Source organism: Ruditapes philippinarum, unplaced genomic scaffold (genome assembly GCF_026571515.1).
Source record: "Ruditapes philippinarum isolate M1 unplaced genomic scaffold, ASM2657151v2 ctg133_1_1_1_1, whole genome shotgun sequence".
NCBI classification, from domain to species: domain Eukaryota; kingdom Metazoa; phylum Mollusca; class Bivalvia; order Venerida; family Veneridae; genus Ruditapes; species Ruditapes philippinarum.
Genome location: NW_026864453.1, coordinates 610164 through 635857, shown reverse-complemented (window position 1 = coordinate 635857; position 25694 = coordinate 610164). Strand labels below are relative to the sequence as shown.

At 35.2% G+C, this 25694-nt stretch overlaps 2 protein-coding genes across 2 annotated transcripts in view; one reads left to right on the top strand and one right to left on the bottom strand.

Annotated features, from left to right (window-relative positions):
• Nucleotides 1-9679: 9679 nt before the first annotated feature.
• Nucleotides 9680-15202, top strand: LOC132725650 (macrophage mannose receptor 1-like). The gene is made up of 4 exons (XM_060710828.1): nt 9680-10003; nt 10573-10616; nt 11503-11587; nt 12440-15202. Exons 1-4 carry the CDS (start codon nt 9688-9690, stop codon nt 12697-12699), a joined length of 705 nt encoding a protein of 234 aa, XP_060566811.1. The 5' UTR covers nt 9680-9687; the 3' UTR covers nt 12700-15202.
• LOC132725649 (thrombospondin-type laminin G domain and EAR repeat-containing protein-like) overlaps nt 15184-25694 on the bottom strand; it is a 26347-nt gene continuing 15836 nt past the window's right edge. The window contains exons 3-11 of the mRNA XM_060710827.1: nt 24560-25083; nt 21494-21605; nt 20599-20748; nt 19843-20102; nt 19066-19252; nt 17663-17892; nt 17189-17376; nt 15851-15962; nt 15184-15336 (exon numbers count right to left, since the gene is read on the bottom strand). Of these exons, the coding sequence (XP_060566810.1) occupies nt 15184-15336; nt 15851-15962; nt 17189-17376; nt 17663-17892; nt 19066-19252; nt 19843-20102; nt 20599-20748; nt 21494-21605; nt 24560-25083 (1916 nt within the window). The remainder of the gene's footprint in view (nt 15337-15850; nt 15963-17188; nt 17377-17662; nt 17893-19065; nt 19253-19842; nt 20103-20598; nt 20749-21493; nt 21606-24559; nt 25084-25694) is intronic.

The window sequence follows — 25694 nt, the reverse complement described above, 5'->3', positions numbered from 1 at the left end:
AGAACAACAACACCGTTGATAGGGCTTTTCAAGTGGTTCCTATTCTTAAACTAACCCACTGTGATAGCCACAGAGAACATAGCTCACACACCCCACGGTGATAGGCTTTTTAGAGTGTTTTCATCGCAAGTTAACCTACGGTTATTGCCCCAGGGAACACAGTAAAGCACCAATTTGACAGGCCTTTAAGAGGGTTACCGTAAAGTCTAAAACCATGGGTTATGTCAGCATGACTGTATTCCCTGCAGCTTTAACAGGGCTTTGTTTTCCGTTTAGAACTACTTAGAAAGATAGCTATCAACGCGGATTTGGTCAGCTTGGTTGTATTACCTGAGGCTAGAAATGGACTTCGTTTTCCGTTCAGAACATCTAAAAAGACCTATCACCGCGGATTTGATCAGCTTTTCTTTATTCCGTTTGGCTAGAACTTTTATTTTCTGGGTTTTATCAGCTTGACAGTATTCCCTGAGGCTAGAATCGGGCTTGATTTTCCGTTCAGAACATCTAAAAAGGCCTATCATGGTGGGTGTGGACAGCTTGGTTTTATTCCCCCAGACTAGAACCTGGCTCTGTTTTACGTTAAGGACATACAAAAAATCTTAAAAGGCCTTTCAACGTAAGTTTGGACAGCTTGACTTTATTTCCTAGAACCGGTCTTGGTTTTCCGTTTAACTTTAAACATCTTAAAAGGCCTATCACCGTGTGTTTGGTCAGCTTCACTTTATAACCTCGGGCTGGATTTTGGCTTGGTTCCCGTTAAATACATCTAAAAGGGCCTATCACCGTGGGTTTGTTCAGTTTCAATTTATTTCCAAAAGCTACAACTGGACATGATTTTCAGTTAAGAACATCTAAAAAGGCTTATCACCGTGAGTTTGGTCAGCTTGTCTTTATTCCCTGAGGCTACAACTGGGCTTAGTTTTCTGTCCAGAACATCTTAAAACCCCTATCACCGTGGGTTTTGTCAGCTAGGGCTAGAACAGGGCATCGTTTTCCGTTAAGAACATCTTAAAATCACAATGGGTTTTGACCCGTTGACTTTATACCGGGTTTTGTTTTCCGTTTAGAACAACAAAAATCTTATCGCACTGGGTTTTGTCAGCTTGACTTTATTATCCCCCACCGAAAAGGCGGCGGGGGATATAGTAATAGTCTCCGTCCGTCCGTCCGACCTTCCGTCCGTCCGTCCTTCCGTCCAACATTTTTGTCCGGAGCATATCTCTAAATGTATTTGAGTTATCAACTTGAAACTTCATAGGTGGATAGACCTCATTGAGGAGGAGCGCAGTGCAACAAGAATGATAACTTACCCTGCATAAATTTTTGAGTTATTGCCCTTTAGATGTTATTTCTCAAAATTGATTTTTGTCCAGAGCATAAACTCAAAAAGCCTATGAGATATCAACATGAAACTTCATTAGGTGCATAGATCTCACTCAGGAGGTGTGCAGTGCACAAGAATGATAACTGTACGCTTCATAATTTTTGAGTTATTGCCCTTAATAATAATTTTTCATACTTAATTTTTCACCTGAGTGGAGCATAAGCTCAAAAAGTGTTTGAGATATCAACATGAAATGTCATAGGTGGAATAGATCTTATTGAGGAGGAATGCTGTGGCAAGAATGATAACTCTTCCCTACTACAATTTTTGAGTTATTGCCCTTTGTTCTTTTTCATGCTATTTTGTCCTGAGCTTATCTCAAAAAAGTATTTGAGTATCAACTTGAAACTTCATAGCTGGATGGATCTCATTGAGGAGGAGTGCAGTGCACAAGAAGGATAACTTTACCCTGCATAATTTTTTAGTTTTGCCCTTTGTTATTTTTCAAAATTAATTTTGTCCAGAGCATAACTCAAAAAGCCATTTGAGATATCAACATGAAACTTCAAGTAGGTGCATAGATCTCACTCAGGAGGTGTGCAGTGCACAAGAATGATAACTATACCTTTCATAATTTTTGAGTTATTGCCCTTTGTTATTTTTCATACCTAATTTTTCACCCGAGTGGAGCATAACTCAAAAGTGTTTGAGATTTTCAACATGAAATGTCCATAGGTGGAATAGATATTATTGTGTCATTAGGTGGATAGATTATTATTGAGGAGGAATGCTGTGCACAAGAATGATAAACTCTTCCCTATACAATTTTTGAGTTATTCCTCTTTGTTTCTTTTTTCATAATATTTGGTCCGGAGCTTATCTCAAAAGTATTTGGGTATCTTCTTGAAACTTGCATAGCTGGATGGCCATCTCATTGCAGGAGGAGTGCAGTGCCACAAGAACGATAACTCTACCCGCATGCATAATGTTTAGTTATTGCCTTTTGTTATTTTTCAAAATTAATTTTGTCCAAAAGCATAACTCAAAAAGGCCTTTGAGATATCATTATGAAACTTAAAAATAGGGTATAGGATCTAACTCAGGGAGTGGCAGTGCACAAGAATGATAACTCTACCTTTTATAATTTTTGAGTATTGCCCTTTTTGTTATTTTTTTCATACTTAATTTTTTCAATTGCAATTCTTTTCTTAAAAGTAATTTGAGGTATCAACTTGAAACTTCATAGGTGGATAGATTTTTACTGAGAGGGATGCAGCACAACAAGAATGATAACCTACCCTGCATTATTTTTCAGTTATTGCCCTTTGTTATTTTCAGCCATCAGTATTCAATAGGTTTCAAATCTGTAATCACTAATAGCCATTTTCAGTTTTCATTACCAAAAAGAACCTTCTTAAAATGGAGTTATTCTGCTATACTACATATACATTCTTCCAAATGAGCAAAACACATTCGGCGCGTGGTATGGCCATTATATGACATGGCTCTTGTTCTCCTTGTCTAGAACCGGGCTTAGTTGTCCGTTAAAGAAAGTCTAAAAAGGGAATCAGAGTGGATCTTTGTCAGGTTGACTATATTCCAAAATGCTACAACCGGACAATGGTTTTTAACGTTAAGAATAACCTAAAAAGCCTAATCATCGTGCGCTTTGCTCAGCTTTGACTTTATTGCTTGGGGCTAGAGCCGGGCTTGGTTTTCCATTGATAAGAAACCATCCCTAAAATAGTCTATCACGTCGGTTTTGGGTAAGGTCGACTTTGTTCCCAAAGGCTAGAGCAGGGTATGGTTTTCCGTTAAGAACATTTAAAAAGGCCTATCACCTTGGGTTTGGTCACCTTTGACTTTTCCCTATAGCTAGAACTGGATTTTTTCCGTTCACGAACATCAGAAAGGCAAATCACCGTGGGGTTTGGTCCAGCCTGAACTCTGTTCTCTTTTGTTCTGACTTGATTTTCCGTTAAGAGATCTAACGGCCCTATAAACAGTTGTTTGGTCAGCTTGAATTTTATTCCCTGTGGCCTAAAACCGGGAGTGGTCTTCTGTTCGAGGACCAATTTAAAAGGCCTATGCTACGTGGGCTTGTTCTGAACTGACTTTTTTTCCTATAGTAAATTCGGGCATGGTTTTCCGTTATGGAACATCTTTGAGGAAGGCCGATCACCGTGGGCTGGTCACCTTAACTTTACTCCCTTTAGCTAAAACTGGTCTTTGTTTTCCGTTCAGAACAATCTTTTAAGGTCTATAGCCGTGGGCTTTGTCAGCATGACTTAATTCTTTGAGGCTGAACCGGTCTTGGTTTTCCGTTCAGAATATCTAAAAAAAGGTCATATCACGGTAGATTTTGGTCAGCCCTTGACTTTATTCCCTGAGCTAGAACCGGGCATCGTTTTTCCGTAAAGAACAACCTAAAAAGCCTATCACCTTGGGTTTTGGTCACGCATGACTTTATTCCCTTAGACTAGAACTGGGTTTGGTTTTCCGTTTAGAACATATAAAAGGCCTATCACCGTGGGTTTGATCAGGTTGAATTCATTCCCAAACGTTATAACCAGGCATGGTTTCCCGTTAACAACATTCATAGCTGGATGGATCTCATTGAGGAGGAGTGCAGTGCACAAGAAGGATAACTTTACCCTGCATAATTTTTAGTTATTGCCCTTTGTTATTTTTCAAAATTAATTTTTGTCCAGAGCATAACTCAAAAAGCCTTTGAGATATCAACATGAAACTTCATAGGTGCATAGATCTCACTCAGGAGGTGTGCAGTGCACAAGAATGATAACTATACCTTTCATAATTTTTGAGTTATTGCCCTTTGTTATTTTTCATACCTAATTTTTCACCCGAGTGGAGCATAACTCAAAAGTGTTTGAGATTTCAACATGAAATGTCATAGGTGGATAGATATTATTGTGTCATAGGTGGATAGATATTATTGAGGAGGAATGCTGTGCACAAGAATGATAACTCTTCCCTATACAATTTTTGAGTTATTCCTCTTTGTTCTTTTTCATAATATTTGGTCCGGAGCTTATCTCAAAAAGTATTTGAGGTATCTTCTTGAAACTTCATAGCTGGATGGATCTCATTGAGGAGGAGTGCAGTGCACAAGAACGATAACTCTACCCTGCATAATTGTTTAGTTATTGCCTTTTGTTATTTTTCAAAATTAATTTTGTCCAAAGCATAACTCAAAAGGCCTTTGAGATATCATTATGAAACTTCATAGGTGTATAGATCTAACTCAGGAGGTGTGCAGTGCACAAGAATGATAACTCTACCTTTTATAATTTTTGAGTTATTGCCCTTTGTTATTTTTCATACTTAATTTTTCAATTCAATTCTTTTCTTAAAAGTATTTGAGGTATCAACTTGAAACTTCATAGGTGGATAGATTTTACTGAGGAGGGATGCAGCACACAAGAATGATAACCTACCCTGCATTATTTTTCAGTTATTGCCCTTTGTTATTTTCAGCCATCAGTATTCACATAGGTTTCAAATCTGTAATCACTATAGCCATCAGTTTTCATTACCAAAAGACCTCTTAAAATGGAGTTATTCTGCTCTACTACATATACATTCTTCCAATGAGCAAACACATTCGGCGTGGTATGGCCATATTGACATGGCTCTTGTTCTCCTTGTCTAGAACCGGGCTTAGTTGTCCGTGAAGAAAGTCTAAAAAGGGCAATCAGAGTGGATTTTGTCAGGTTGACTATATTCCAAAATGCTACAACCGGACATGGTTTTTCGTTAAGAATAACTAAAAAGGCCTATCATCGTGCGTTTGCTCAGCTTGACTTTATTGCTTGGGGCTAGAGCCGGGCTTGGTTTTCCATTAAGAACATCTAAAATAGTCTATCACGTCGGTTTGGTAAGGTCGACTTTGTTCCCAAAGGCTAGAGCAGGGTATGGTTTTCCGTTAAGAACATTTAAAAAGGCCTATCACCTTGGGTTTGGTCACCTTGACTTTTTCCCTATAGCTAGAACTGGATTTTTTCCGTTCACAACATCAGAAAAGGCAAATCACCGTGGGTTTGGTCAGCCTGACTCTGTTCTCTTGTTCTGACTTGATTTTCCGTTAAGAGCATCTAAGGCCTATAACAGTGTGTTTGGTCAGCTTGAATTTATTCCCTGTGGCTAAAACCGGGAGTGGTCTTCTGTTCAGGACCAATTTAAAAGGCCTATCTACGTGGGCTTGTTCGACTTGACTTTTTTTCCTATAGCTAAATTCGGGCATGGTTTTCCGTTATGAACATCTGAGAAGGCCGATCACCGTGGGCTGGTCACCTTAACTTTACTCCCTTTAGCTAAAACTGGTCTTTGTTTTCCGTTCAGAACATCTTTTAAGGTCTATAGCCGTGGGCTTTGTCAGCATGACTTAATTCTTTGAGGCTGAACCGGTCTTGGTTTTCCGTTCAGAATATCTAAAAAAAGGTCATATCACGGTAGATTTGGTCAGCTTGACTTTATTCCCTGAAGCTAGAACCGGGCATCGTTTTCCGTAAAGAACAACCTAAAAAGCCTATCACCTTGGGTTTGGTCAGCATGACTTTATTCCCTTAGACTAGAACTGGGTTTGGTTTTCCGTTTAGAACATATAAAAGGCCTATCACCGTGGGTTTGATCAGGTTGAATTCATTCCCAAACGTTATAACCAGGCATGGTTTCCCGTTAACAACATCCAAAAAGTTCTATCACCGTGCCTTTTGTCAGCTTGACTTTATTCCCTGAGGTTAAAGCCAGGCATCGTGATCCGTTAAGAAAATCTAAAATGGTCTATGAACATCGCTTTGGTAAGGTCGACTTCATTCCAAAAGACTAGAACCGGGCATGGTTTTCGTTCAGTATATTTATAAAGGCCTATCACCGTGGGTTTGGTCAGCTTGCCTTCATTTCCTGAGGCTAGAGCCGGGCTTGGTTTTCCGTTAAGAATAACAACTTAAATGGTCCATCGCCGTGGGTTTGGTCAGGTCGACTTTGTTCCCAAAGACTAGAACAGGGAATGGCTTTCCGTTAAGAACATCTAAAATGGCCTATCACCATGGGTTTGGTCAGCTTGCCTTTATGCCCTATGGCAGAACTGGTCTTGGTTTTCTGTTAAGACCATCATAAGAGGCCTATCACCGTTGATTTTGTCATCTGTATTTTAGTCCCTCAGGCTTCGACCGCTTGACAGCTTGACAGTGAAGTTGACTTTATACCCTATAGCTAGAACTGGTCATGGTTTACCGTTATGAACATCTAAAAACGCCTATAGCAACGGGTTTGAACATTAAGTTTGTCTAAATTCTATTAGGCAAGAAACCGGGCTTGGTTTTTCGTTAAGAACATAAATAGGCCTATCCCCGTCGGTTTGGTCAGCATGAATTTATTCGTCAAAAACATCAAAAAGGACTATCATCTTCGGGTTGGTCAGCTTGAATTTATACTCTCAGGCTAGGACCGGGTGTGCAGTTCCGTTTAGGGCAATCTAGTTTTGTCACCTTGACTTCATCCCTATAGCTAGAACTGGGCTTGGTTTTCCGTTCAGAATATTCCAAAAAGGCATATCACTGTGGCTTCGGTCAGCTTGACTTATTCCTTGAGGCTAGAACCGGTCTTGGTTTTCCTTAAAGAACAACTTAAAAGGCTTATCACCGAGGGTTGGTCAGAACGAATTCATTCCCAAACGCTTGAAACAGGCATGGTTTTCCGTTTAGAACATCTAAAAAGGACTACCAACGTGCGTTTGGGCAGCTTGACTTTATTCCATGAGGCCAGCACCGGGCTTTGTTTTCTGTTAATAACATCTTATATGGTCTAACACCGTCGGTTTGATCAGGTCGACTTTATTCCCAGAGACTAGAACCGAGCATGGTTTTCCGTCCAGAACATCTAAGAAGGCCTAACACAATTGGTTTTGTCATGTTGACTTTATTCGCAATGGATGAAAACAGTTACGGTATTCTGTTAAGGACATCTATTAAGGCCTATCACAGTGGGTTTGGAATGCTTTACTTTATTCCCTGAGGCGAGAACCGGGCTCGCTTTCCGTTAAGAAAACCTAAACAGGCCTATCAACGTCGGTTTGGTCAGCTTGACTTTATTCCAGAAGGTTAGAACTGGGCATGATTTTCCATCTCAAAAGTCCTGTCACCGTGGGTTTGGTCAGCTTAAGTATATTCCCTGAGGCTTGAACCGGGTTCGCTTTACCGTTAAGAACATCTAAAACGCCGAACATCGACGGTTTAGTCAGCTTGACTTGATACCCTGAAGCTATAACCAGGCTAAGCGTTCCGTTAAGAATATGTAAAAATGCCAACCAGAAGAGATTACATGTACTTCTGGTGCCGATTTTTGTATTACGCAGTTAGATTTCGCACCCTTTTGTTGCTAAGATAAAGAAATCATTAAATAAAAGAAATAATAATAATAAAAAAATATTTTATCAAGATTTCAACAATTAAAACTAACGTGTCGGACTGGATTTGATTGTGTTTACATCAGTGCTCGATTAATCATTCTTTTCTGTTAAAAATGACGTCATACTAGCGCCTCAATGTATGAGTTGGATACTTAGCATGACGTTAATACGGGATCTTTTTCAGTCTAGAAAAGAAGAAAGGTTACAAGGTATCAAGTCGGTGTATGTTTAAGGGCAGTTACTCGTTGTTTAGCGCAAAAAAAGAAGATTCAGTAGCACTTTTGTGTGCAGGAGCGATGGCACGCAGAACATGCAGTCCTTTCATACATTGTACCAGTTGAAGGACGAATCTTATTGAAGTGTTTTACAAATTTTCGTATCATGACATCTCTAAAGAATTGAATGGGAATTTGGACAACATTTACATGGGTAGTTAACAACAGAAACAACATACATACTCGTAAATCACTCGAACAACATTTTGGTGGCCATAGATTCCTTCGACTTTGAAATTGTAGCCTCATTCGCATAGTGACGCAGCTGCCGGAAAGCCAAAGACACTTCTGAATTTTGAAATCCTACTAAAAATGATTTGTGATTGTATCGGTCCAATTTTAATGTTAAATATTATATGGGAAAGTCCCCGACAGGACGGCATGTGTCCAACTTAATATAACTGAGACTTCTCAAAGTACTTTTAGCTTATCGGCGCCACAAACATTAAGAGTTTTAAGTTAAATACATATATATTTAAAATATATTTTGTTGTAAATAGTACATTTTTAAAATTTCCGATTAGTTATGATATTTAAAACTACTACTTATAATAATATTAAAATCGCTAAAACTTTGAATGTACTATTCCAAAGTCAAAACTTGGCAAATCAATTAAATATTGCAACATATTATTTTGCATGTTAACATCTAATGTAATCAGAATTAATGCATGTCGTCATTCAATATTCTAGGTGTTTTGTCAAAACAAAGCTCCTATTGTTCATATTTAATGCCGTACATTTTGCGCAGTCGGTTCCATATTATTTGAAATGCATGTATTATAAATGATTGTGCATAACAAACTTCGTAATTATATGAAGTGATAGCAAATCATCTCCCAAATGTATAGTATTATCACTTCACTACTTGATTTTTATATAGATAACCTCCCAAATAAGCACTGGTTAATAAATGTTAACGAAGTTAATTTATAGACAAAGCTACGAAAGACCGATGGGGATTCCATGACTTCCCGATTACAACTTCATGAATTATCAATTACAACTTCACGAATTCACGATTTCAACTTCATGAATTCACGATTTCAACTTCACGAATTCAACTTCGTGAATTCACGATTTCAACTTCATGAAGTTGAAATCGTGAATTCATGAAGTTGAAATCGTGAATTCATGAAGTTGAAATCGTGAATTCATGAAGTTGAAATCGTGAATTCATGAAGTTGAAATCGTGAATTCACGAAGTTAAATTCGGGAAGTTGAAATCGTGAATTCATGAAGTTGAAATCGTGAATTCATGAAGTTTAAATCGTGAATTCATGAAGTTGAATTCGGGAAGATGAAATCGTGAATTCATGAAGTTAAAATCGTGAATTCATGAAGTTGAATTCGTGAAGTTGAAATCGTGAATTCATGAAGTTGAAATCGCGAATTCGCGAGATTGAAATCGTGAATTTATGAAGTTGAAATCGTGAATTCGTTAAGTTGAAGTCGTGAATTCACGAAGCTGAAATCATGAATTCGTGAATTCCGTATTTTGAAAACGGGAATTCACGAAGTTTAAATTTTGAATTCATGAAGATGAACACGGGAATTCATGAAGTTGAAATGGCCCTACCTGTCTTTCGTACAAAGCAGACGACAATATATTTAGTGATGCGCACTTGGCTTGTTGGCAGTCAGTTCACGCAGTCATCATGGAGACAAAACGCTTAACTTTAATCTTGAGTTTTCTTTTCATTATGGGAAATATTGTTCGAGCTGACAAAACCTTCAGGAAATTCACGCAGAATGTTGTTTTGTACTCGATAGTCTGTTCGATACAGGATCAGCTTTTCCATGAAGAGAGCATGAGAAAAATACAATGCCTGTCGCTTTGTGCTGATAATTCCTCGTGTTTTGCCGTGTTCCACGACAAAGTTCGCCAGCACTGTGTTGGTTGCAGAGTCTTGCACTCTTCTGGTACAAACCAATTGATACATGGAATGTTTTTTATATTATATTTTCACCATAGTAAGTCATTACGTCATCTTTAAAACATAACTTAGCAATAATTTCAAAATCGGTGTTATTTTATTTTTTTAGAATTCTTACACTTTCTTGACTGTGTGGAAAATACTGTACATTTTACTACAACGCATTAGTTTAGTTTATATTAATTTATTTTGGTGTGATGGTGTTGGAATCTATAAGCTTATTTAAACACTCTCGAATCCGTTCCTGAAACCAGTAATAAGCAATGAGGGTAAAGTTTCTTACTCGTGGAAACAACGGCTTTTCGAACCCATGCGATTAATAGCCCTTAAATCACTGTCCGGCAAGTTAACCACTCGACCACGCCGCAACACTTATTTGCAGTTATTTGCTGCGCTCTTTCCTAGTATAAATGAAGTTTAAGTTTATACTTTAAGTTGCATAATTATATGTATTAATAATTATTGTAAAGTAAGCAACAAAGAACGTCATATGACCCCTGTAACATATCCTATGGTAAAAACGTTAGAAATAGGATTTATAAAATCGGCTATTGCATGATTGGATATATTTAAAAGCTGAATAAAAATAATTTTATTTCATTTCAGAGTATACGGTGGTTACTGAATTCAAGACATATGACCAAGCGAAGGTGAGTACCTCTATTCGGATCTTTTATTTAAATCATTTCAAGCATTACTTTTACTTTTTACATGTTACTGTTCTCAGAATACGCTCGTAATTGCCATTAAATGGATACAGATTCTTTGAAATAAGATTTAAGGACTGTCAATTTCATAACAGTTTGTAAATACTAGTGTTTGAATACACATCATTCTGCAAAAGGCAATCCCACGTTTTAAAATGTTTAAAAAATAGATTTACAGCATGCTAGATTCTTATTATAAAAAAGCGCTGGATGAGCAAGATACTAAATTGTTCGGCTTTATGGCAAATTCGTACCGGCCGTTTTGGAAACTGTACTCAAAACTGGGTACTCAAAAAAATCTAAATGAAAGCATCTTTAAGGCGCACAATCAAAACAATGTATAACTAAAATTTTTAGTACTAATTTACTTTTCTTTGTTAATTAACTTTTCAATATCAATTCAAACTTGAGGATTATATGAAGTTCAGCGCAGATTTTGAATATAAAAAAGGCCATTATGAAAAAAGTACGGCCTTTATGCGATTTGAGAATTTTGATTGGCTCCCCAGCTCGGCCATTATGAATCAGTTTATTTTTTTGTTTTTGTTTTTTTTTTTTTCATTGAATAAAAAGTCGCCATTTTGAATTGGTGTAAGGTAGGTTTCCGAGACATTTTTAAAACAAGAATCTCATTTGCAATACCTAACAACGAAATTTTACATTACCTATTTTTGTTCACTAAGTACTTAACTTTTTTAGATTATGTGTAGTTAATTAAATAATTATAGTTAAGTGTTTTCATCATGGCCGTGTTATGGGGCTTGGCCTCAATCTAATATAACAGTCTTATTAACATTACACATGTAATAATAACTACATTATTTTTAAGGCACACTGTCAAGAGATCGGAGCACATTTAGCGTACATAAATTCATTTGATGAACAGAATTTTATCGAGCGGCAAGTAATTGGAGGTAATTCGTTTCGTGTTATATCAAATATCCCACTCATTGTTAAAATTATTATAGATAATACACGTGGAAATTGAAGTTATTCACTGGTTACCAGATTAATTCCCATGCTCTCTCTCTCTCTCTCCCTCCCTCTCTCTCTCTCTCTCTCTCTCTCTCTCTCTCTCATTCTAATTTGATTCCCGCACGGCGCAGGACACTTTCGTTGTGATTGATCATGAAATCCTTTCTAGGGTCCTTAGCACTGTACAGAAGTAACCTCTTCCTGGCGAAAGTGAAAGCAACTAGTACTGGTAAACTGCTTGATAGCTAGTCCAGGAACGATGCGGTTATCCAACTGTGCTCTTGTAAATTCAATGTGGCTTACTACCGAGGTCCGGAAAAACTACCAACACCACAACCACTGTCAATTGTAATTGATAAATCACCATAGGGGAGCGACACGTTTATACGAACCATTATGACAATATGCCCATCTAAGGGTATATTGTGAGTGAGCAGGCGAAATTCAGGATAAGTATTCCTTTCAAATTAATACCTTTCTCCGCGAAAACGATAGATTATGCACATGACCCAATGAATTTCTGTAAATATTGATCGGAATTTACTTCAATGTATAAAAAGAGTGTGGCAGTCTATTTATATTACAGACAGATTAATATTATATCCGAAACATTTCCCTATAAATCACCATTTTAATAGTCGATCATTTAAAATATATAGGCAATTCAGCCGAAATGAGCATAATGTCACTTGATATAGTCACTTTATTCATATAGGTCACTTAATGTTTTTTGCATTTTTTTGCATAATTTGAAAACGTTTCTACATTTAATTGTATGAATATTATTTCAGCGTACACCAGTAATTTTTGGATAGGAGCATCCCGACGGAGTGATGGTGTAATTTATTGGGAGGACAACACGACTGTGGCCATGACATCTACCGGTATGGCAACGGTCTCGACATATACCGGTGACAATTACGAGAACTGGGCAGACGGCGAACCGAATGCGCTATCGGGGGAAGACTGTATCATACTGCATTATCCCTCTCAATGGACCTGGCATGATGACAACTGTGATTATCTTCATCTTAGTTTATGCGAATTTTAAAAAGTGAATATTAACCCTTAACCTGCTGGAAACCGGACAGTGGTTCGCCTTTACCACCAGTAAAGATTCTAGGTCATCCTGTACACCTTATAATCTGAACAGGCCCACTACTATTGGTAGCCTTTTTGATATTGAAATCCTTCCAACTTTGAAACAACTCTTTCAAATCCAAAAAACGAGCATATCCTTTAAACCAGTACTGCCGCAGGTTAAGGGTTAGATTGGCTTATATATACGCACTTGGCGTAAACACAAAAAATGTTCCGCTGAACTGTAAGATGCTTATACATTGTAATATGAATGTGTGTTTGCCGCTTAAACATGTGTAATAATGTAAAACCTTCGCAGAGCAACACAAATTTGGGAGTCAAAGAATTTGGTCATTAGGTGTTAAATTCATTGTGAAATATTATTTTAAGAATAATTGATATCGTTGTTTGTATTTTCTGATCGCAGATCAGGAAATACAATGCTGACATTCAATCTCTTGCACAGATATTCACGACAAACCTAACAACAGGTAGTTCTCAAAACAGCTTAAAACTAGCGATGTAAAAGAAAAATATAGTTTTATTTTGTTACAAGTATCCAACAAATTACAACATATTCAAAGTTTAAAAGTAGCGTTGGCTTATAGAATTATCAATAAACGCACAATCACAAATTACGCGGATGAATATCATTTTTATCAATGAAAATGATATTTTTAGCGATGTCGATAACCGAATACTTCAAAGCGTAGTACTTATATCTGTGAAAAGAAGATTGCTCTGCAAGGGTTTCGCTGATATCATTTTTTTTATTTTTGTAAACATATATGATAAATATAAGTACAAGATCGCCCTTGAACTGGTCTATTCCATTTTAATGTTAAGGATTAAGAAAACTAGAACACTAAAGAATCGGTAAATATCTAGTTATGTCGGGAAAAGTCGTAATAACCCGAAGCCGCTCTCGCCTTTTTCGGCAACGCGTCTGTCTTTTCCACTGTGACGTCATTATTTTAGGAAGTACCTATATTGCGACTGCGGTTTTTCATCCTGATTAAATGTAATGAAAGCTGAAAAATAAAGTAATCTCTATGTACATGTAACAACGGCAAGCATTCGTTATATCTAATTTCAATCAGTAAGTGTTGCTAAAGATAAAAAGAAAAAATGTCAGTAGTATATTTAGATGTTGTTATTGTTGTTGTTGTTGTTGTTAGTGTTGTTTCTGGTAATGCTAATTTTGCACATTATTGCTTTCATTCTAAATGTCCAGTTAGCATGTAATAAGTCTGAGTGTCTTAATTACTTTAGCAAAAGATAAGAAATTACACATAAACTTTAAATTTTTATTAACTGATTTTTGGCATGGTCAATTGCTTTTATAAAAAAAAATTATCGGCTTCTTATCAAATCATTAAAATAATAATAGTATAAGTATTTTTCACAAAATTACGAATCTTTAAACTTTGTAGATATAAGGGGGGGGGGGGGTAGGTGCAAAACAAACAAACATAAATCGAAATAGAATTTTATAGTCAGAAAATTAATACCAAAACGTGACCTATTTGATCTCATTTCGAAACCTGTATGGCCTGTAATTTGTATTTTCCTTGACCAAATAGGCACGTCTTTCATATTCTGAAAAACCAAAGTGTTACCTATTTTATCTTAAGATAACGTTGTATGACGTGGCATTTAAAAAAAAATATTTTTCTGAATGGATGGATGGATGGATGAATGGATGGATGGATTTGGCTTTTTTTATATACATGTATTTAAAATAAGATCTTCGAAATGTATTTCAAGACCAAAATATTATGGCGCAAAAAAGTAAGAAATGCCCGGATAAAAGAGTATCATATGCTTGACAATGTCATTATAATAAAAAAAAATGATACACTAGCAGGAATATTTATGTACATGTATCTAGTATGAAGTTAAGAAATGCGCATACAGATGATCAACACATTACGTCAAGCAAACTGTGGTGACCTTTGGCGGAAAAAAAATATCAAGATCAAGGTCATTTTATTTACATACTGGCTTAATCTTATTCTACTATTTAATTCGAAATGTAATTCTTAAAACCCCGGGGGGATAGAAAGAAAACGTTCTGAACGAGCAATTTTGAAAAGGTTAATTATGGAAAATCGGGGAGAAAACGTTCTGAACGAGCAATTTTGGAAAGGTTAACCATGGAAAATCAGACAGACTTGTAAAAAAAAATCCCAAAATGTCACTCTAATAAATGTAGCTATAGACTGAATTGTCTTGGATGTTTTAAAAGTACATTACAAATAAAAACAAGGCTGTACATGTATACTGGCTTTATTTTTTTTGTTTCAAAATTCTACAAAATGAATAAAAATTCCTACATTCAATACAAATATTTACAACTTAATTTATTTACATCTTAAATACAGTTCTGCCCAAAAATATTGCACAAATGGATTTTTACAGTACGCAAAAAATGTAAATGTCAAATGGTGTATCATTAAATGTATCTAAATTTAGCTTTCAGAATTTGTGATTTTCTCCCTTTGGCATTTGAATAAACAAAGTATACGTCGTTGTCATCCTCAAATACCTCCCAGTCTGCCGATGGTTCCAGGTACATATTATGGACGGGAACAAACTTGTCTACGCCCTGTAAATAAGCATCGGTAATGTTCGGTTATATTCGGCAATATACGTAAAAGTAAATGAAATCTGATGAATCCCTACTTATTTTACATTCAACTTTTTTTGGCTGTAATTACAGTTTTCTTGTACCAATTCTTGTAGACATTGATAATCGATGGCTAATTCCGGCAGAATAATTCAACAATTAACACTGTTTTAAAATTAAACTTAAATCCATTGTGAATGTTGGTACATGTATAACAAAGTCATGCCTTTTGAGAAAACGTCATTTTGACCCTACTAATATAATTAATGCTGGAAAAAAAACTCAAATCCGTGTTGTCCCGGAATCAAACAAGTATCTAGGAAGGCACTTATGGACTCAAGCTAGATGAAAACGAGGCTAACCTGATAAGAATAGATCCAATAATGATTTCTATTAGAACATCACGTGATGCAATCGCTAAAAGTACATTGGTTATATCTCGTAAGATGTGAACTACAAGTATATAAACGACTTCTAAATCCACGAGACTTACCTGCAGCCGATATATAGTCGTCAATCTTTCCTGTTCTGATCCGCCATTTTGGGCATTGGACACTACAAGGTAGTGGTCATCTCCTAACATAAAGTGTTCCCAGTCAATCGCACTAGAAATTATAAAAGAATTAACTGCTATGAATAATCTACGAGGTGTTATAGAACTAAACCTCCCGCGTGTAGAATAAAATACTAGTACATGTAACATAAAATAAACAATTTGGATTATTCCACATGTAAAAGGTAACTTGTTTGGAGTACAGAAACAATTTGGAAAGACTGTTGAACTAGTATGAGACGCAGTAAATAAATAACTATGTTGCATTAGTAGGAAACGCAGTAAAAACATAACTATGTTGAATTAGTAGGAAACGCAGTAGATAAATAACTATGTTGAATTAGTATGAAACGCAGTAAATAAATATGTTGAACTAGACGTATGAAACGCAGTAAATAAATAACTATGTTGAACTAGTATGAAACGCAATAAATAAATAACTATATTGAACTAGTTTGAAACGCTGTAAAAAATAACTATGTTGAACTTTTATGAAACGCTACTAGTACTAAATAAATAACTATGTTGACTTAGTATGAAACGCAGAAAATTAATAACTATGTTGAACTAGTTTGAATCGCATGAAATAAATAACTATGTTGAACTAGTATGAAACGCGGTAAATAAATAACTATGTTGAACTAGTACAAAACGCATTCAATAAATAACTATGTTGAACTAGTATGAAACGCATTTAATATATAACTATGTTGAACTTTTATGAAACGCAGTAAATAAATCACTATGTTGAACAAAGTTCAAACGCAGTTAATAAATAACTATGTTGATCTAGTATGAAACGCAGGAAATAAATAACTGTCTAGAAATTGTGAAAAGAGAAAGGAGCGTGAAATGTTTATAACACAACAGTTTGTAAAATACCAGAATATTGAAAAGTAAAACCATATTATTTTTTGGTTTAACGTGGCCCAAACACAGTATAGGTCAAATGGCAACTTTCCAGCTTTACTGGTGAAGGAAGACCTAAAGTGCCCCTCTGTACATTATTTCTGGCACAAACAGATACATGAGTAGAATCACCGTCGTTCGTAAGCTAGCTGGATAGCGTTCTAACGTGAAGAATTCGAGAGGCTAGTGCAGTTCGTACCTACAATGGTCAGAGGCAAGTGGTTTGAAGTCAATGACAGTAACCACTCGGCTACAGACGCCTTAAACTGTCAAAGTTCGCCCATTTAGGCAGCTTGAAAATATTGCAGAAACTAGATACCGATTTCCGAAAAAAAATCGGGTGCGTAAAAAATGCTTGTGCCAGCTTACCTGTTCGTTACAAAGGTCTGATATTTAAAGAACGCTCGTTTTCCTATGTCCAGTTTATATATAGACGAGTTTGTCTGGTAGGTGTCCTGATTTTGGAAGTTCTGAGGTCCGTAATTGTACGCATTTGCAACAGCGAGAAATGCTTCATCTTCTATGGTGAAAAATTCCCAGTCGGTGGCACCGTTCGTCTAGACGAAAATGAAAACATAAAAAAATAGTCTATACATAAGGAACAAAATTACAAAATATTTGGTAATACAAATCTTGTTTTGAACATTCTTTAAGTGAGTTTTAAACAAGCGTGCTTTCCGAAAGATTTATATTTAGTTTGCAATATGTAGTAAGAGTAATTAGTTTATTTTAATAAGGCACGTACACGTTTCTGCACTTTTTAAAGACATGATGACTCCTCAAAGAGTAAATACATAAAAACTTTCTTTTTAAATGCAACGAAAATTGGGCAATATTACTTACCTCGATTGTTTGAAAGGGAAGGAACTTGTCCTTCTGAAAGACATATATAAGAGAATCCATCAGAGTTGTCTTTCCATTAAACGCCTGAGCAATAGCTAGAAAATGGTACTCCTGCACTCTAAAGTATGTCCAGTCGTATGCGCCGGTTGTTGTAATTGTCTGAAAATCCACAAACCGCCTTGCCGCCCTGTCCCATTTGAGAATAACGGAGTCAACCTCTTGGTTTGGTCCTGAATATTAAACATACATGGATAAGCAAAGAGCGATGATTGTTTTGTTGCGGGGGTTTATTACTCGCACCAGAACAGTTTAGGTAATATAGTGACTTTTTCCAGCTTGATGGTGGAGAAACACCCCAGGTGCCCTTCCGTGCATTATTTCAGGCACGAACGGGCATTTAAGAAGACCCTTTGACGTTCTGTAAGCCAGCTAGGCTCTTCACATGAAAGAATTAAAAGTCCCTGTGGGGATTCGAACTCGCAGGGGTGAGGGGCCAACGACCTTAACAACTCGGTTCCGGAAGCGCAATGAAAAATAACTATAACTATACCTTCTTTGCTTCTATGAAATTTAGCAAATTATTCTGGAAGGTTAAATTGTATAATATGAGTCAAAATATATATTCAATGTTCATTTGATAATTACATATACCTAAATTCTTTGATGGTGACAACTCAATTTCGTTAACTCTTGCTGTTATGTCTGAGTAATGGCCCTTTAGTAAGCTTTTATCATTAAAGCATATATTGTTTATCGGGTCATGCTATGTTTCAAACTAATAATTAATCAGATAAACGTTACTTCTGTTTGATTAGCCCGTATTATTTCGCATAACCATTTATTCTGCCAAGGACTTTGCGGGAAAGAAACATCGGGTATTTCATGATGTGAATATGCAAAAAGGGTGAGATTTTACCTGGATTTTTATATAAATCAAAAGGTACAATGCCCACTTATCAATGTTCCACGTTGTGTGGTTACAAGTAAATGTTTAAATTAAACTGGATCAAACCAGCATAATCATGATAATGGTCGTTCGCGGTCCCGGCTTTGGGTGACTGATTAACATGTTTCGTTTTAAAGGTGCATGAACCACTTCCGTTTTCAATCGGAACACCTCGACAATTATTTCTGAGCCAAACAGTTGCATTTTTTTCCGTTATCGGAATACCCCCGCCTGTTACCATTGAGTTACATAAAAAATGGCGGTGCCCAACTAGAAATGACACTTAAACTGATGGGTATAGAAATCTTAATATCTTTTAATCCTTTTAATGTGATTTCCTTTTTAAATATTCACATGTAGTCTATAGCAAGGCAAGCCAAAGCCCGGGCCCGCTTCACGAAACCGGTCTTTGACTTTCCCGTATTATTAATGTGAGTGTTATTTTACATACTCATACCTATAGCATGGTTTGCAATGGCTAGGTAATGCTCATTATCAATTGTGAAGTATTCCATATCACGTGCTGTGTAGGTCCCGATCGCTTGAAATTCACGAAACTTCCGGCGGTGTCGATGCCATTTAAAGATCGTGGAATTCGTAAGCTTACTTGTGTCGTTTCCATAATTAGCCACGGCAAGATAAAACTGGTATAAATAATAGATAATTAGTCCATTTTTATGCAAAGGTTATGTTTATCACATAAAAATAAACAAATTTGTTGATTAAAATCATTGAGAAATGATTTTGCAATATCTAGGATATAAAAACATGCAATCAATACTATATACTTATTTTTTTTTTTAAAAAACCCATTTTTCAACCAAAGATGCTGGTCGCATTGATTTGAAAGATATTTAATGTTTTATATATTTATTTTATCTTTTTATTCATGCAATATGATATCCATATTTAAATTCTTTTAAAAATCTGATTTTATATAAGTAAAACAACACAAAATCTTAATTCATTTAATAAAGAGCGTCGCGCTCCGGGGCGGACGCCAAACATAATTTGTTTTTCTTTTTTCTTTATATCTGGATACTATATTGCAATTAAACATTTATCAGGTCAAATCTATGCGACTCGGACCTTTAATTTCAACCTGCAAAATATCCCATTCTTTTCCATCGGATTTGTTAGACATTAAACATTTTTTAGAATTGCATTATGCAAAGTATCGAATTCATCTATCTAAATCATGTGACTTAATCAGCCAATCAAACCAGCCCCTTACATTTTCTCCTATAGTGAAATGACGCCAACACTGAGCCGATATTGATGGCAATCTCTGATACAACCGGAAGTTCTTCTCCGTCCATTTATATAAACCGGAAACGCCACGTGCTCTGCTTGCTACGGGGTTTGAATTTGCAAAAACAGCGAAGAGACCTTCTCCTGGCATATGGAATAGTTCAATGTCTATAGAAGCAGACGGCGTTATGATGTCTTGATGCACTTGGAGAAAATCTAGCTGTCTATAAGCGGGTTTTTCTACTGCAAGAGGACAAAAAACCATCAGCGATAGATATGAAAGCAGACATGTAATCAGGGTATTCTATTTAAAAGACTCTGATGTAATGTAATAATAATAATAATGATTATAATAATGATTATAACAATGATTATAATAATAATAATAATAATAATAAAATAATAATAATAATTATAATTATGATAATAATAATACTGATAATAACTTTATTTATAGAAGGTAACACATTAAGACATGCACAGATTGTACCGCCTTATTTATAATGCGGTCTAAATTATAAATAATAATAATAATAATAAAATAATAACAATAGATAAAAAGATAGATAAGATACAGGGAGTCTACTATATAATAAAATGCCATACATTAAAGCAGGCACATAGTAATTAAAAGAATGACATAGAATGCATAGAAGCATTCTTTTGCCATATAACCAGGCCATATACTCTCTTAAAGTAAGTAAGATAATTTTTATAAACGAATATTATAGTTTCAAACCTGGCATATCAGTGGATACGTGTTTCCAAATGCCGTTTACACACACTTTGATCGACCTCGAGTATACGTCAAACGCTAAGTTACCAACATCCATCCATTTACATCCGGCCCAATCCGGACCAACAGAGGAATAACTAGAAATATGGGTGTCTGTAAAGAACAAAACGAGCATATGTAATATTTGAAAATAACAATAACAGCTCAGTGAAAATGATAAATATTAAGAAATCTTATAGTCCAACCCTGTCAATGAACCAGAGCCTAATTTGTGATAGGCGCATTGACATGAACACCGCCGACGTGCTGCGAAAATACAATTATTACGGTCGACGGTTCTTTCAGTTTGGTCAAAATTATTATTGAATAAATTGTACAGTAGAATATCCGTGGTAGAATATACTCAACTCCTTCGCCATTTTTCAAAAATTATTGTCAAACTAAGCTTACACCAAAGAAACATAAAAATCGCAGTGTTCTAATGCGGGTTCAGGGTCATTGAAAATTTCAAGGACATTAAAAAAGAACGTCAACTATGGTCCAAAAACCTAATAACATAAAATTTGAAATTTTTACATGGACTTACTAGGGTACTGATAACATAATACATGTAATATGAAAAAGATAATGGATTTTTTTTTATTAGAATTAAATAGAAAATCTATATTTAGTTCACTTCTTATACCAATTAGAGTAAAAAGCGTCCAAACGCTTTTTCATTTTAATTTATTTTGCATGATAAAATGACAAATTCTGGAAAAACGAAGACAACGAATTTTGATTTGAAATTTTGCACACATTGATAAAGACCATAATTGAATGGTTTAAAGAAATTCTTGTTTGTCATGAAAAAGAAATTCAGTGGAGTCCCTTTAAAGTATTTAAAGGCTATTTTTACCTGGGTCAGTCGGGATATGGTTATCCATATAAGCGTTTCTGGGAGTTTTTGGAGGGCAGGTCCTTCTTGCAACATCAGCACCGGGGACAAATATGACATCTTTCAGTAAGCCCTGTAATCAATAAAATATCAATTTCGTGATTGATTGATTAATTACAGATGGTCCAGAATTATTCATGCTTTCACTTAAAATTACATAAAATTATGTACAATTTTGTTAATATGCTTTAACTGTGAATGAATAATTTCAAAAGGTAAACAATCATAACAAAGTTTTTATCCGCAGTTCGTTAACAGAAGGTGTAATTTCGAATAAAATTTTCCTTCTGGAGGCAAACTTATTTTGTATAATGTTTTAATAATGAACAAAAATAATTGTTATGCTTATCACGCGAAAAAAGAAGCATTGAACGTGATATATTTGTTCATAGAAGCAAAATGTGCACAAAATAGTATTTTGTCTTTTATACAAAATCCTGCATCACTTTAACTTTACTAATGGCCAGAAAGCAAAAATTTCCTATGAGAACGTTTCGGAAAATATGACAGAACAAACAAAAAAATATAGAGAATACATGGTTGATGTCGGGATGGAGAAGGTTTATCCGGTGAGCGAGAAAGTGTATCTTGGCGAGCTTTAGACTGGAGATAGATAAATTTATCCGGCAGGGCTTTATCCAACTGATGATATAGACAGTAGCAGGATAAAAAAGCTTTCGAGGTAAAATTAATTAAAATCTTCTTCTGGAATGATATATAGAACAAATTAAAAGTTTTTATGTTGTGTTGGTATAATGTTAAAAGATGTAAGAGTATGTCAGAGTTTTCTTTTTGTCTCCTTCCTTTAAAATGGGCTACTATTGCAACACCGGCAAAAATACCAAAAGTGAAGGATGATCAAAGTTGGTTAAATCAGATTACATGGTCAAATAGCTATCATAGTTTTGAAAAGCCAAAGCACAAAAACATGCAAGCAAGACGTGTTAGGTCCGTCTAAAACAGATTAACCTACATGGACGTCTTCCAATCTTTTCTGTCTACCATTGGAATAGGATATCATAATTAATACTTTACTGAATATAGTATTCTTTTCTAAAATGCTGTTGTGGTTTTCGCAAAATGTACTTAAAATCTATTATGAGAGTCTATAAATTTCCGCGGCAGACCCCCAAAAACCCGAAAAGTCAACGGTGTCCATTTCGGATTTATGTAGCGCTACATCAAAACAGACAGTTCCTCTGAGTTATATATCAATTACAGAAACATAGGTACCAATTAAAACTATCATTGTGATGTATAGTTACACGAAAGTTTTTCTGTCCACATTTTTTCTCAAAGCCACAAGCTATCAATCAAATGTGGCTATTTAGGCACACTCGATTAACTTTTGCGAGTAATAACTGGGTGTTACAGTAATTATATGCAATACGTTGAAACTTGAACAAATTGCCCCTTAATTAAGCTGTAAAAGATATACACATTCTCGTTCGAGGAATCTGAAAAACGACATATTTCTCTTAATTATCTAAATTCAATAATCATCTTTATAACATTAATGAAAACACTGAAATTTAGAATAAACAAAAAGCATTAAGAATAATCTCGCATTCCACCATAACCAACTTTTTTTCCCAATAAATGTATAATTTGTATTTTTAAGTTCGAAAAATTTATATAAACGGTAGAAAAAGGTATCTAACCGCATCTTCGAACCAGCATTCTCAGTGTATCTTTTAAAACACTGACGGGATACAAAGTCATCATAAGCCATGCACCTAACTTAAATTCGTTGCATGAGTATGAAGACATACGGACGAAGACTTGACATGAAGTTGGAGATTAATTGATGCTTTCAATTTACACATTTTCTGTGAAAATGCTTATAAATTTGATGTTTTAAAGTTCAAATCGCCAATATTCAGATAAATTACTATCACCTTTTTTACTTTTTAAATATTCAAATTTGAAAAAATAAAATGTTTTCAGCACGACGAAAATCTACTGATTTTACGTAATTTGCCTGTGGTGCTTTAGTGTATAAATAATATTTAAGGATATCATTTTTTACAAAGTGTTCCAACAAAGTAGAATTCAATTAAGACAGAGAAAACGTTGGCAAATGAGTTATGCTTAATGCACTTGAGTTTTTGTTGTGTTTTTTGTGGTTTTTTTTAGATGAATAATATTAATTCATGTGCAAAGCTATATAAAAATGTTTAAAAAGTACTTTGCATAGCAAATATTGACAGTAATTGAAAAAAGAAGATATGCGTTTATGAACTTTTTGACTAGCTTGCAAAGAAGTACTGAAGGTTTTAAGTTCAGTTTTGATAGGGCATAAATTAATTTACAAAATAAGTCGTTCCGACCCGTCATGTCAAAGAGCCCATTTGTCAACTGAAAGTATCAATTTCGAGTATAGTTAATACATATTAATTATTCAGCCACGCGTTGAATGCCAAAGACGATTTCGCAAATGTTTGAATGTATTCAAACATAAAATGTAGATGTCAGTAAAGTATAATGCAAGCGACTTTTGCAAGATAAAAGAGATATTAAAGCCTTTGAAGAAATCCTTGGTGTAACGATATACGGGGAGATAGCAAAAGATGTCGGGCAATTAACTAAACTAATTATAGGGTGATGAACATATAAAACAAATTTGGACGTAGTAAATCACCTTGCCGCACGGCTCAACTCGTCCATTTTATGGTGAAAGTCACTTGTTTCAGTCGTTGAACAATGAAAGCTTTGATCGCGTGTTAAAATCGGCCCAGATGAAGATTAAAGAATTATTTCAGTATTTGGTCATTCCAAAAGTCTTCTTAATATATAAAATTAAATTTTGAAAACTTAAACTGAAATTAGTCATTTGCAGAATTCACATGATAATACTTCATCAACTAACATGAAGAGTGCTTTTTTCAGAAATGAAAGCGATAGGGTAAAGTGTAAAGACTATTTAACAACTTTTAGTAATAATGCTATAGAAAAAAATATACATTTGCGACTGTTAAGAGGAAAATAATACATAAATTGTAATGTCTTGGGAATAAAAAGCCTTACCTGAAATGCTGAGTTGCACGATTCACACTTTGCTATTCTTATCACAGAATTCTGAATTTCAAGAAAGCTTGGGAAATTTCTTCTCAACTTATGCTTTCTTCTATGTAGACAGTCGGTTGTCATTGTTACATGACTTCCGGTGACACTAAAGCCGACTGTATGCCATTTGCTGTCAGTCAGTATTGCGTTTCTAAATTTAGATTTTTTGTTGTTATATGTAAAAATTATCTTTTTACTTGTCATGCACACAGACACATATGTTCTATGCGGAGTCGATATTGAGAATACACATTCTTTTTTTAAGTACGATTGGCCATGTTTTAAAATAAAAAATACTGAAAATTCTTCTGGTAAATACTGGCAAGATTTAAATATGGCGGTGGTTGGAAACTTTATTTCATCCATTTCCGGTAAAAACTGGAGAGCATGCACGTGACTTTTGACGTCATAAACCACACTGACCCCTTCCGGTAGGTGTCCAATTCTTGGCATTGCTTCGTCTATGAAGTTTATAGGTCCTACGTCTGAAAGTATATTATATTACATATTTCAGAATGTTATAATACATTGCTTCTATTTCATTCACACTAAAGAAAAATATATTTTGTAAGTATCATAATTAATACAGAGAAAATATAGAAATATAATAACATAGGAGTGCATGGAAGAGTATACGGGTAAACCGAGGTCGGGTACTTTCTGGCTGATATCAAGGACGCAATTTTGTACCCATCGTTTTGGTGCCTTTTGGACAAAGCACCAACCAAACGCATTACATTGTGCTGGAAATATTTCGACTTCAAAAACTGCCATATATAATGATGGTAAAGTATACGAGTAACAATCATTGAATGATTTGGATGAACTAATGTTTTATTTTGCTCCATCTATGCGATTATATTGGAAGATAAGTAAAAAGAAAGTGATATCCAGAACAGGAAAAAAAATCCAAAAATCATTTTCGCTATTGTGTTCATCATTTTTCGCTATTGTGAACTTGTGTACATCATTTTCGCTATTATATACATCATTTTTCGCTATTGTGTACATTTAGTTTGCTATTGTGTACAGTTATTTTGCTATTGTGTACATCATTTTCGCTATTATATACATTATTTTCGCTATTGTGTACATT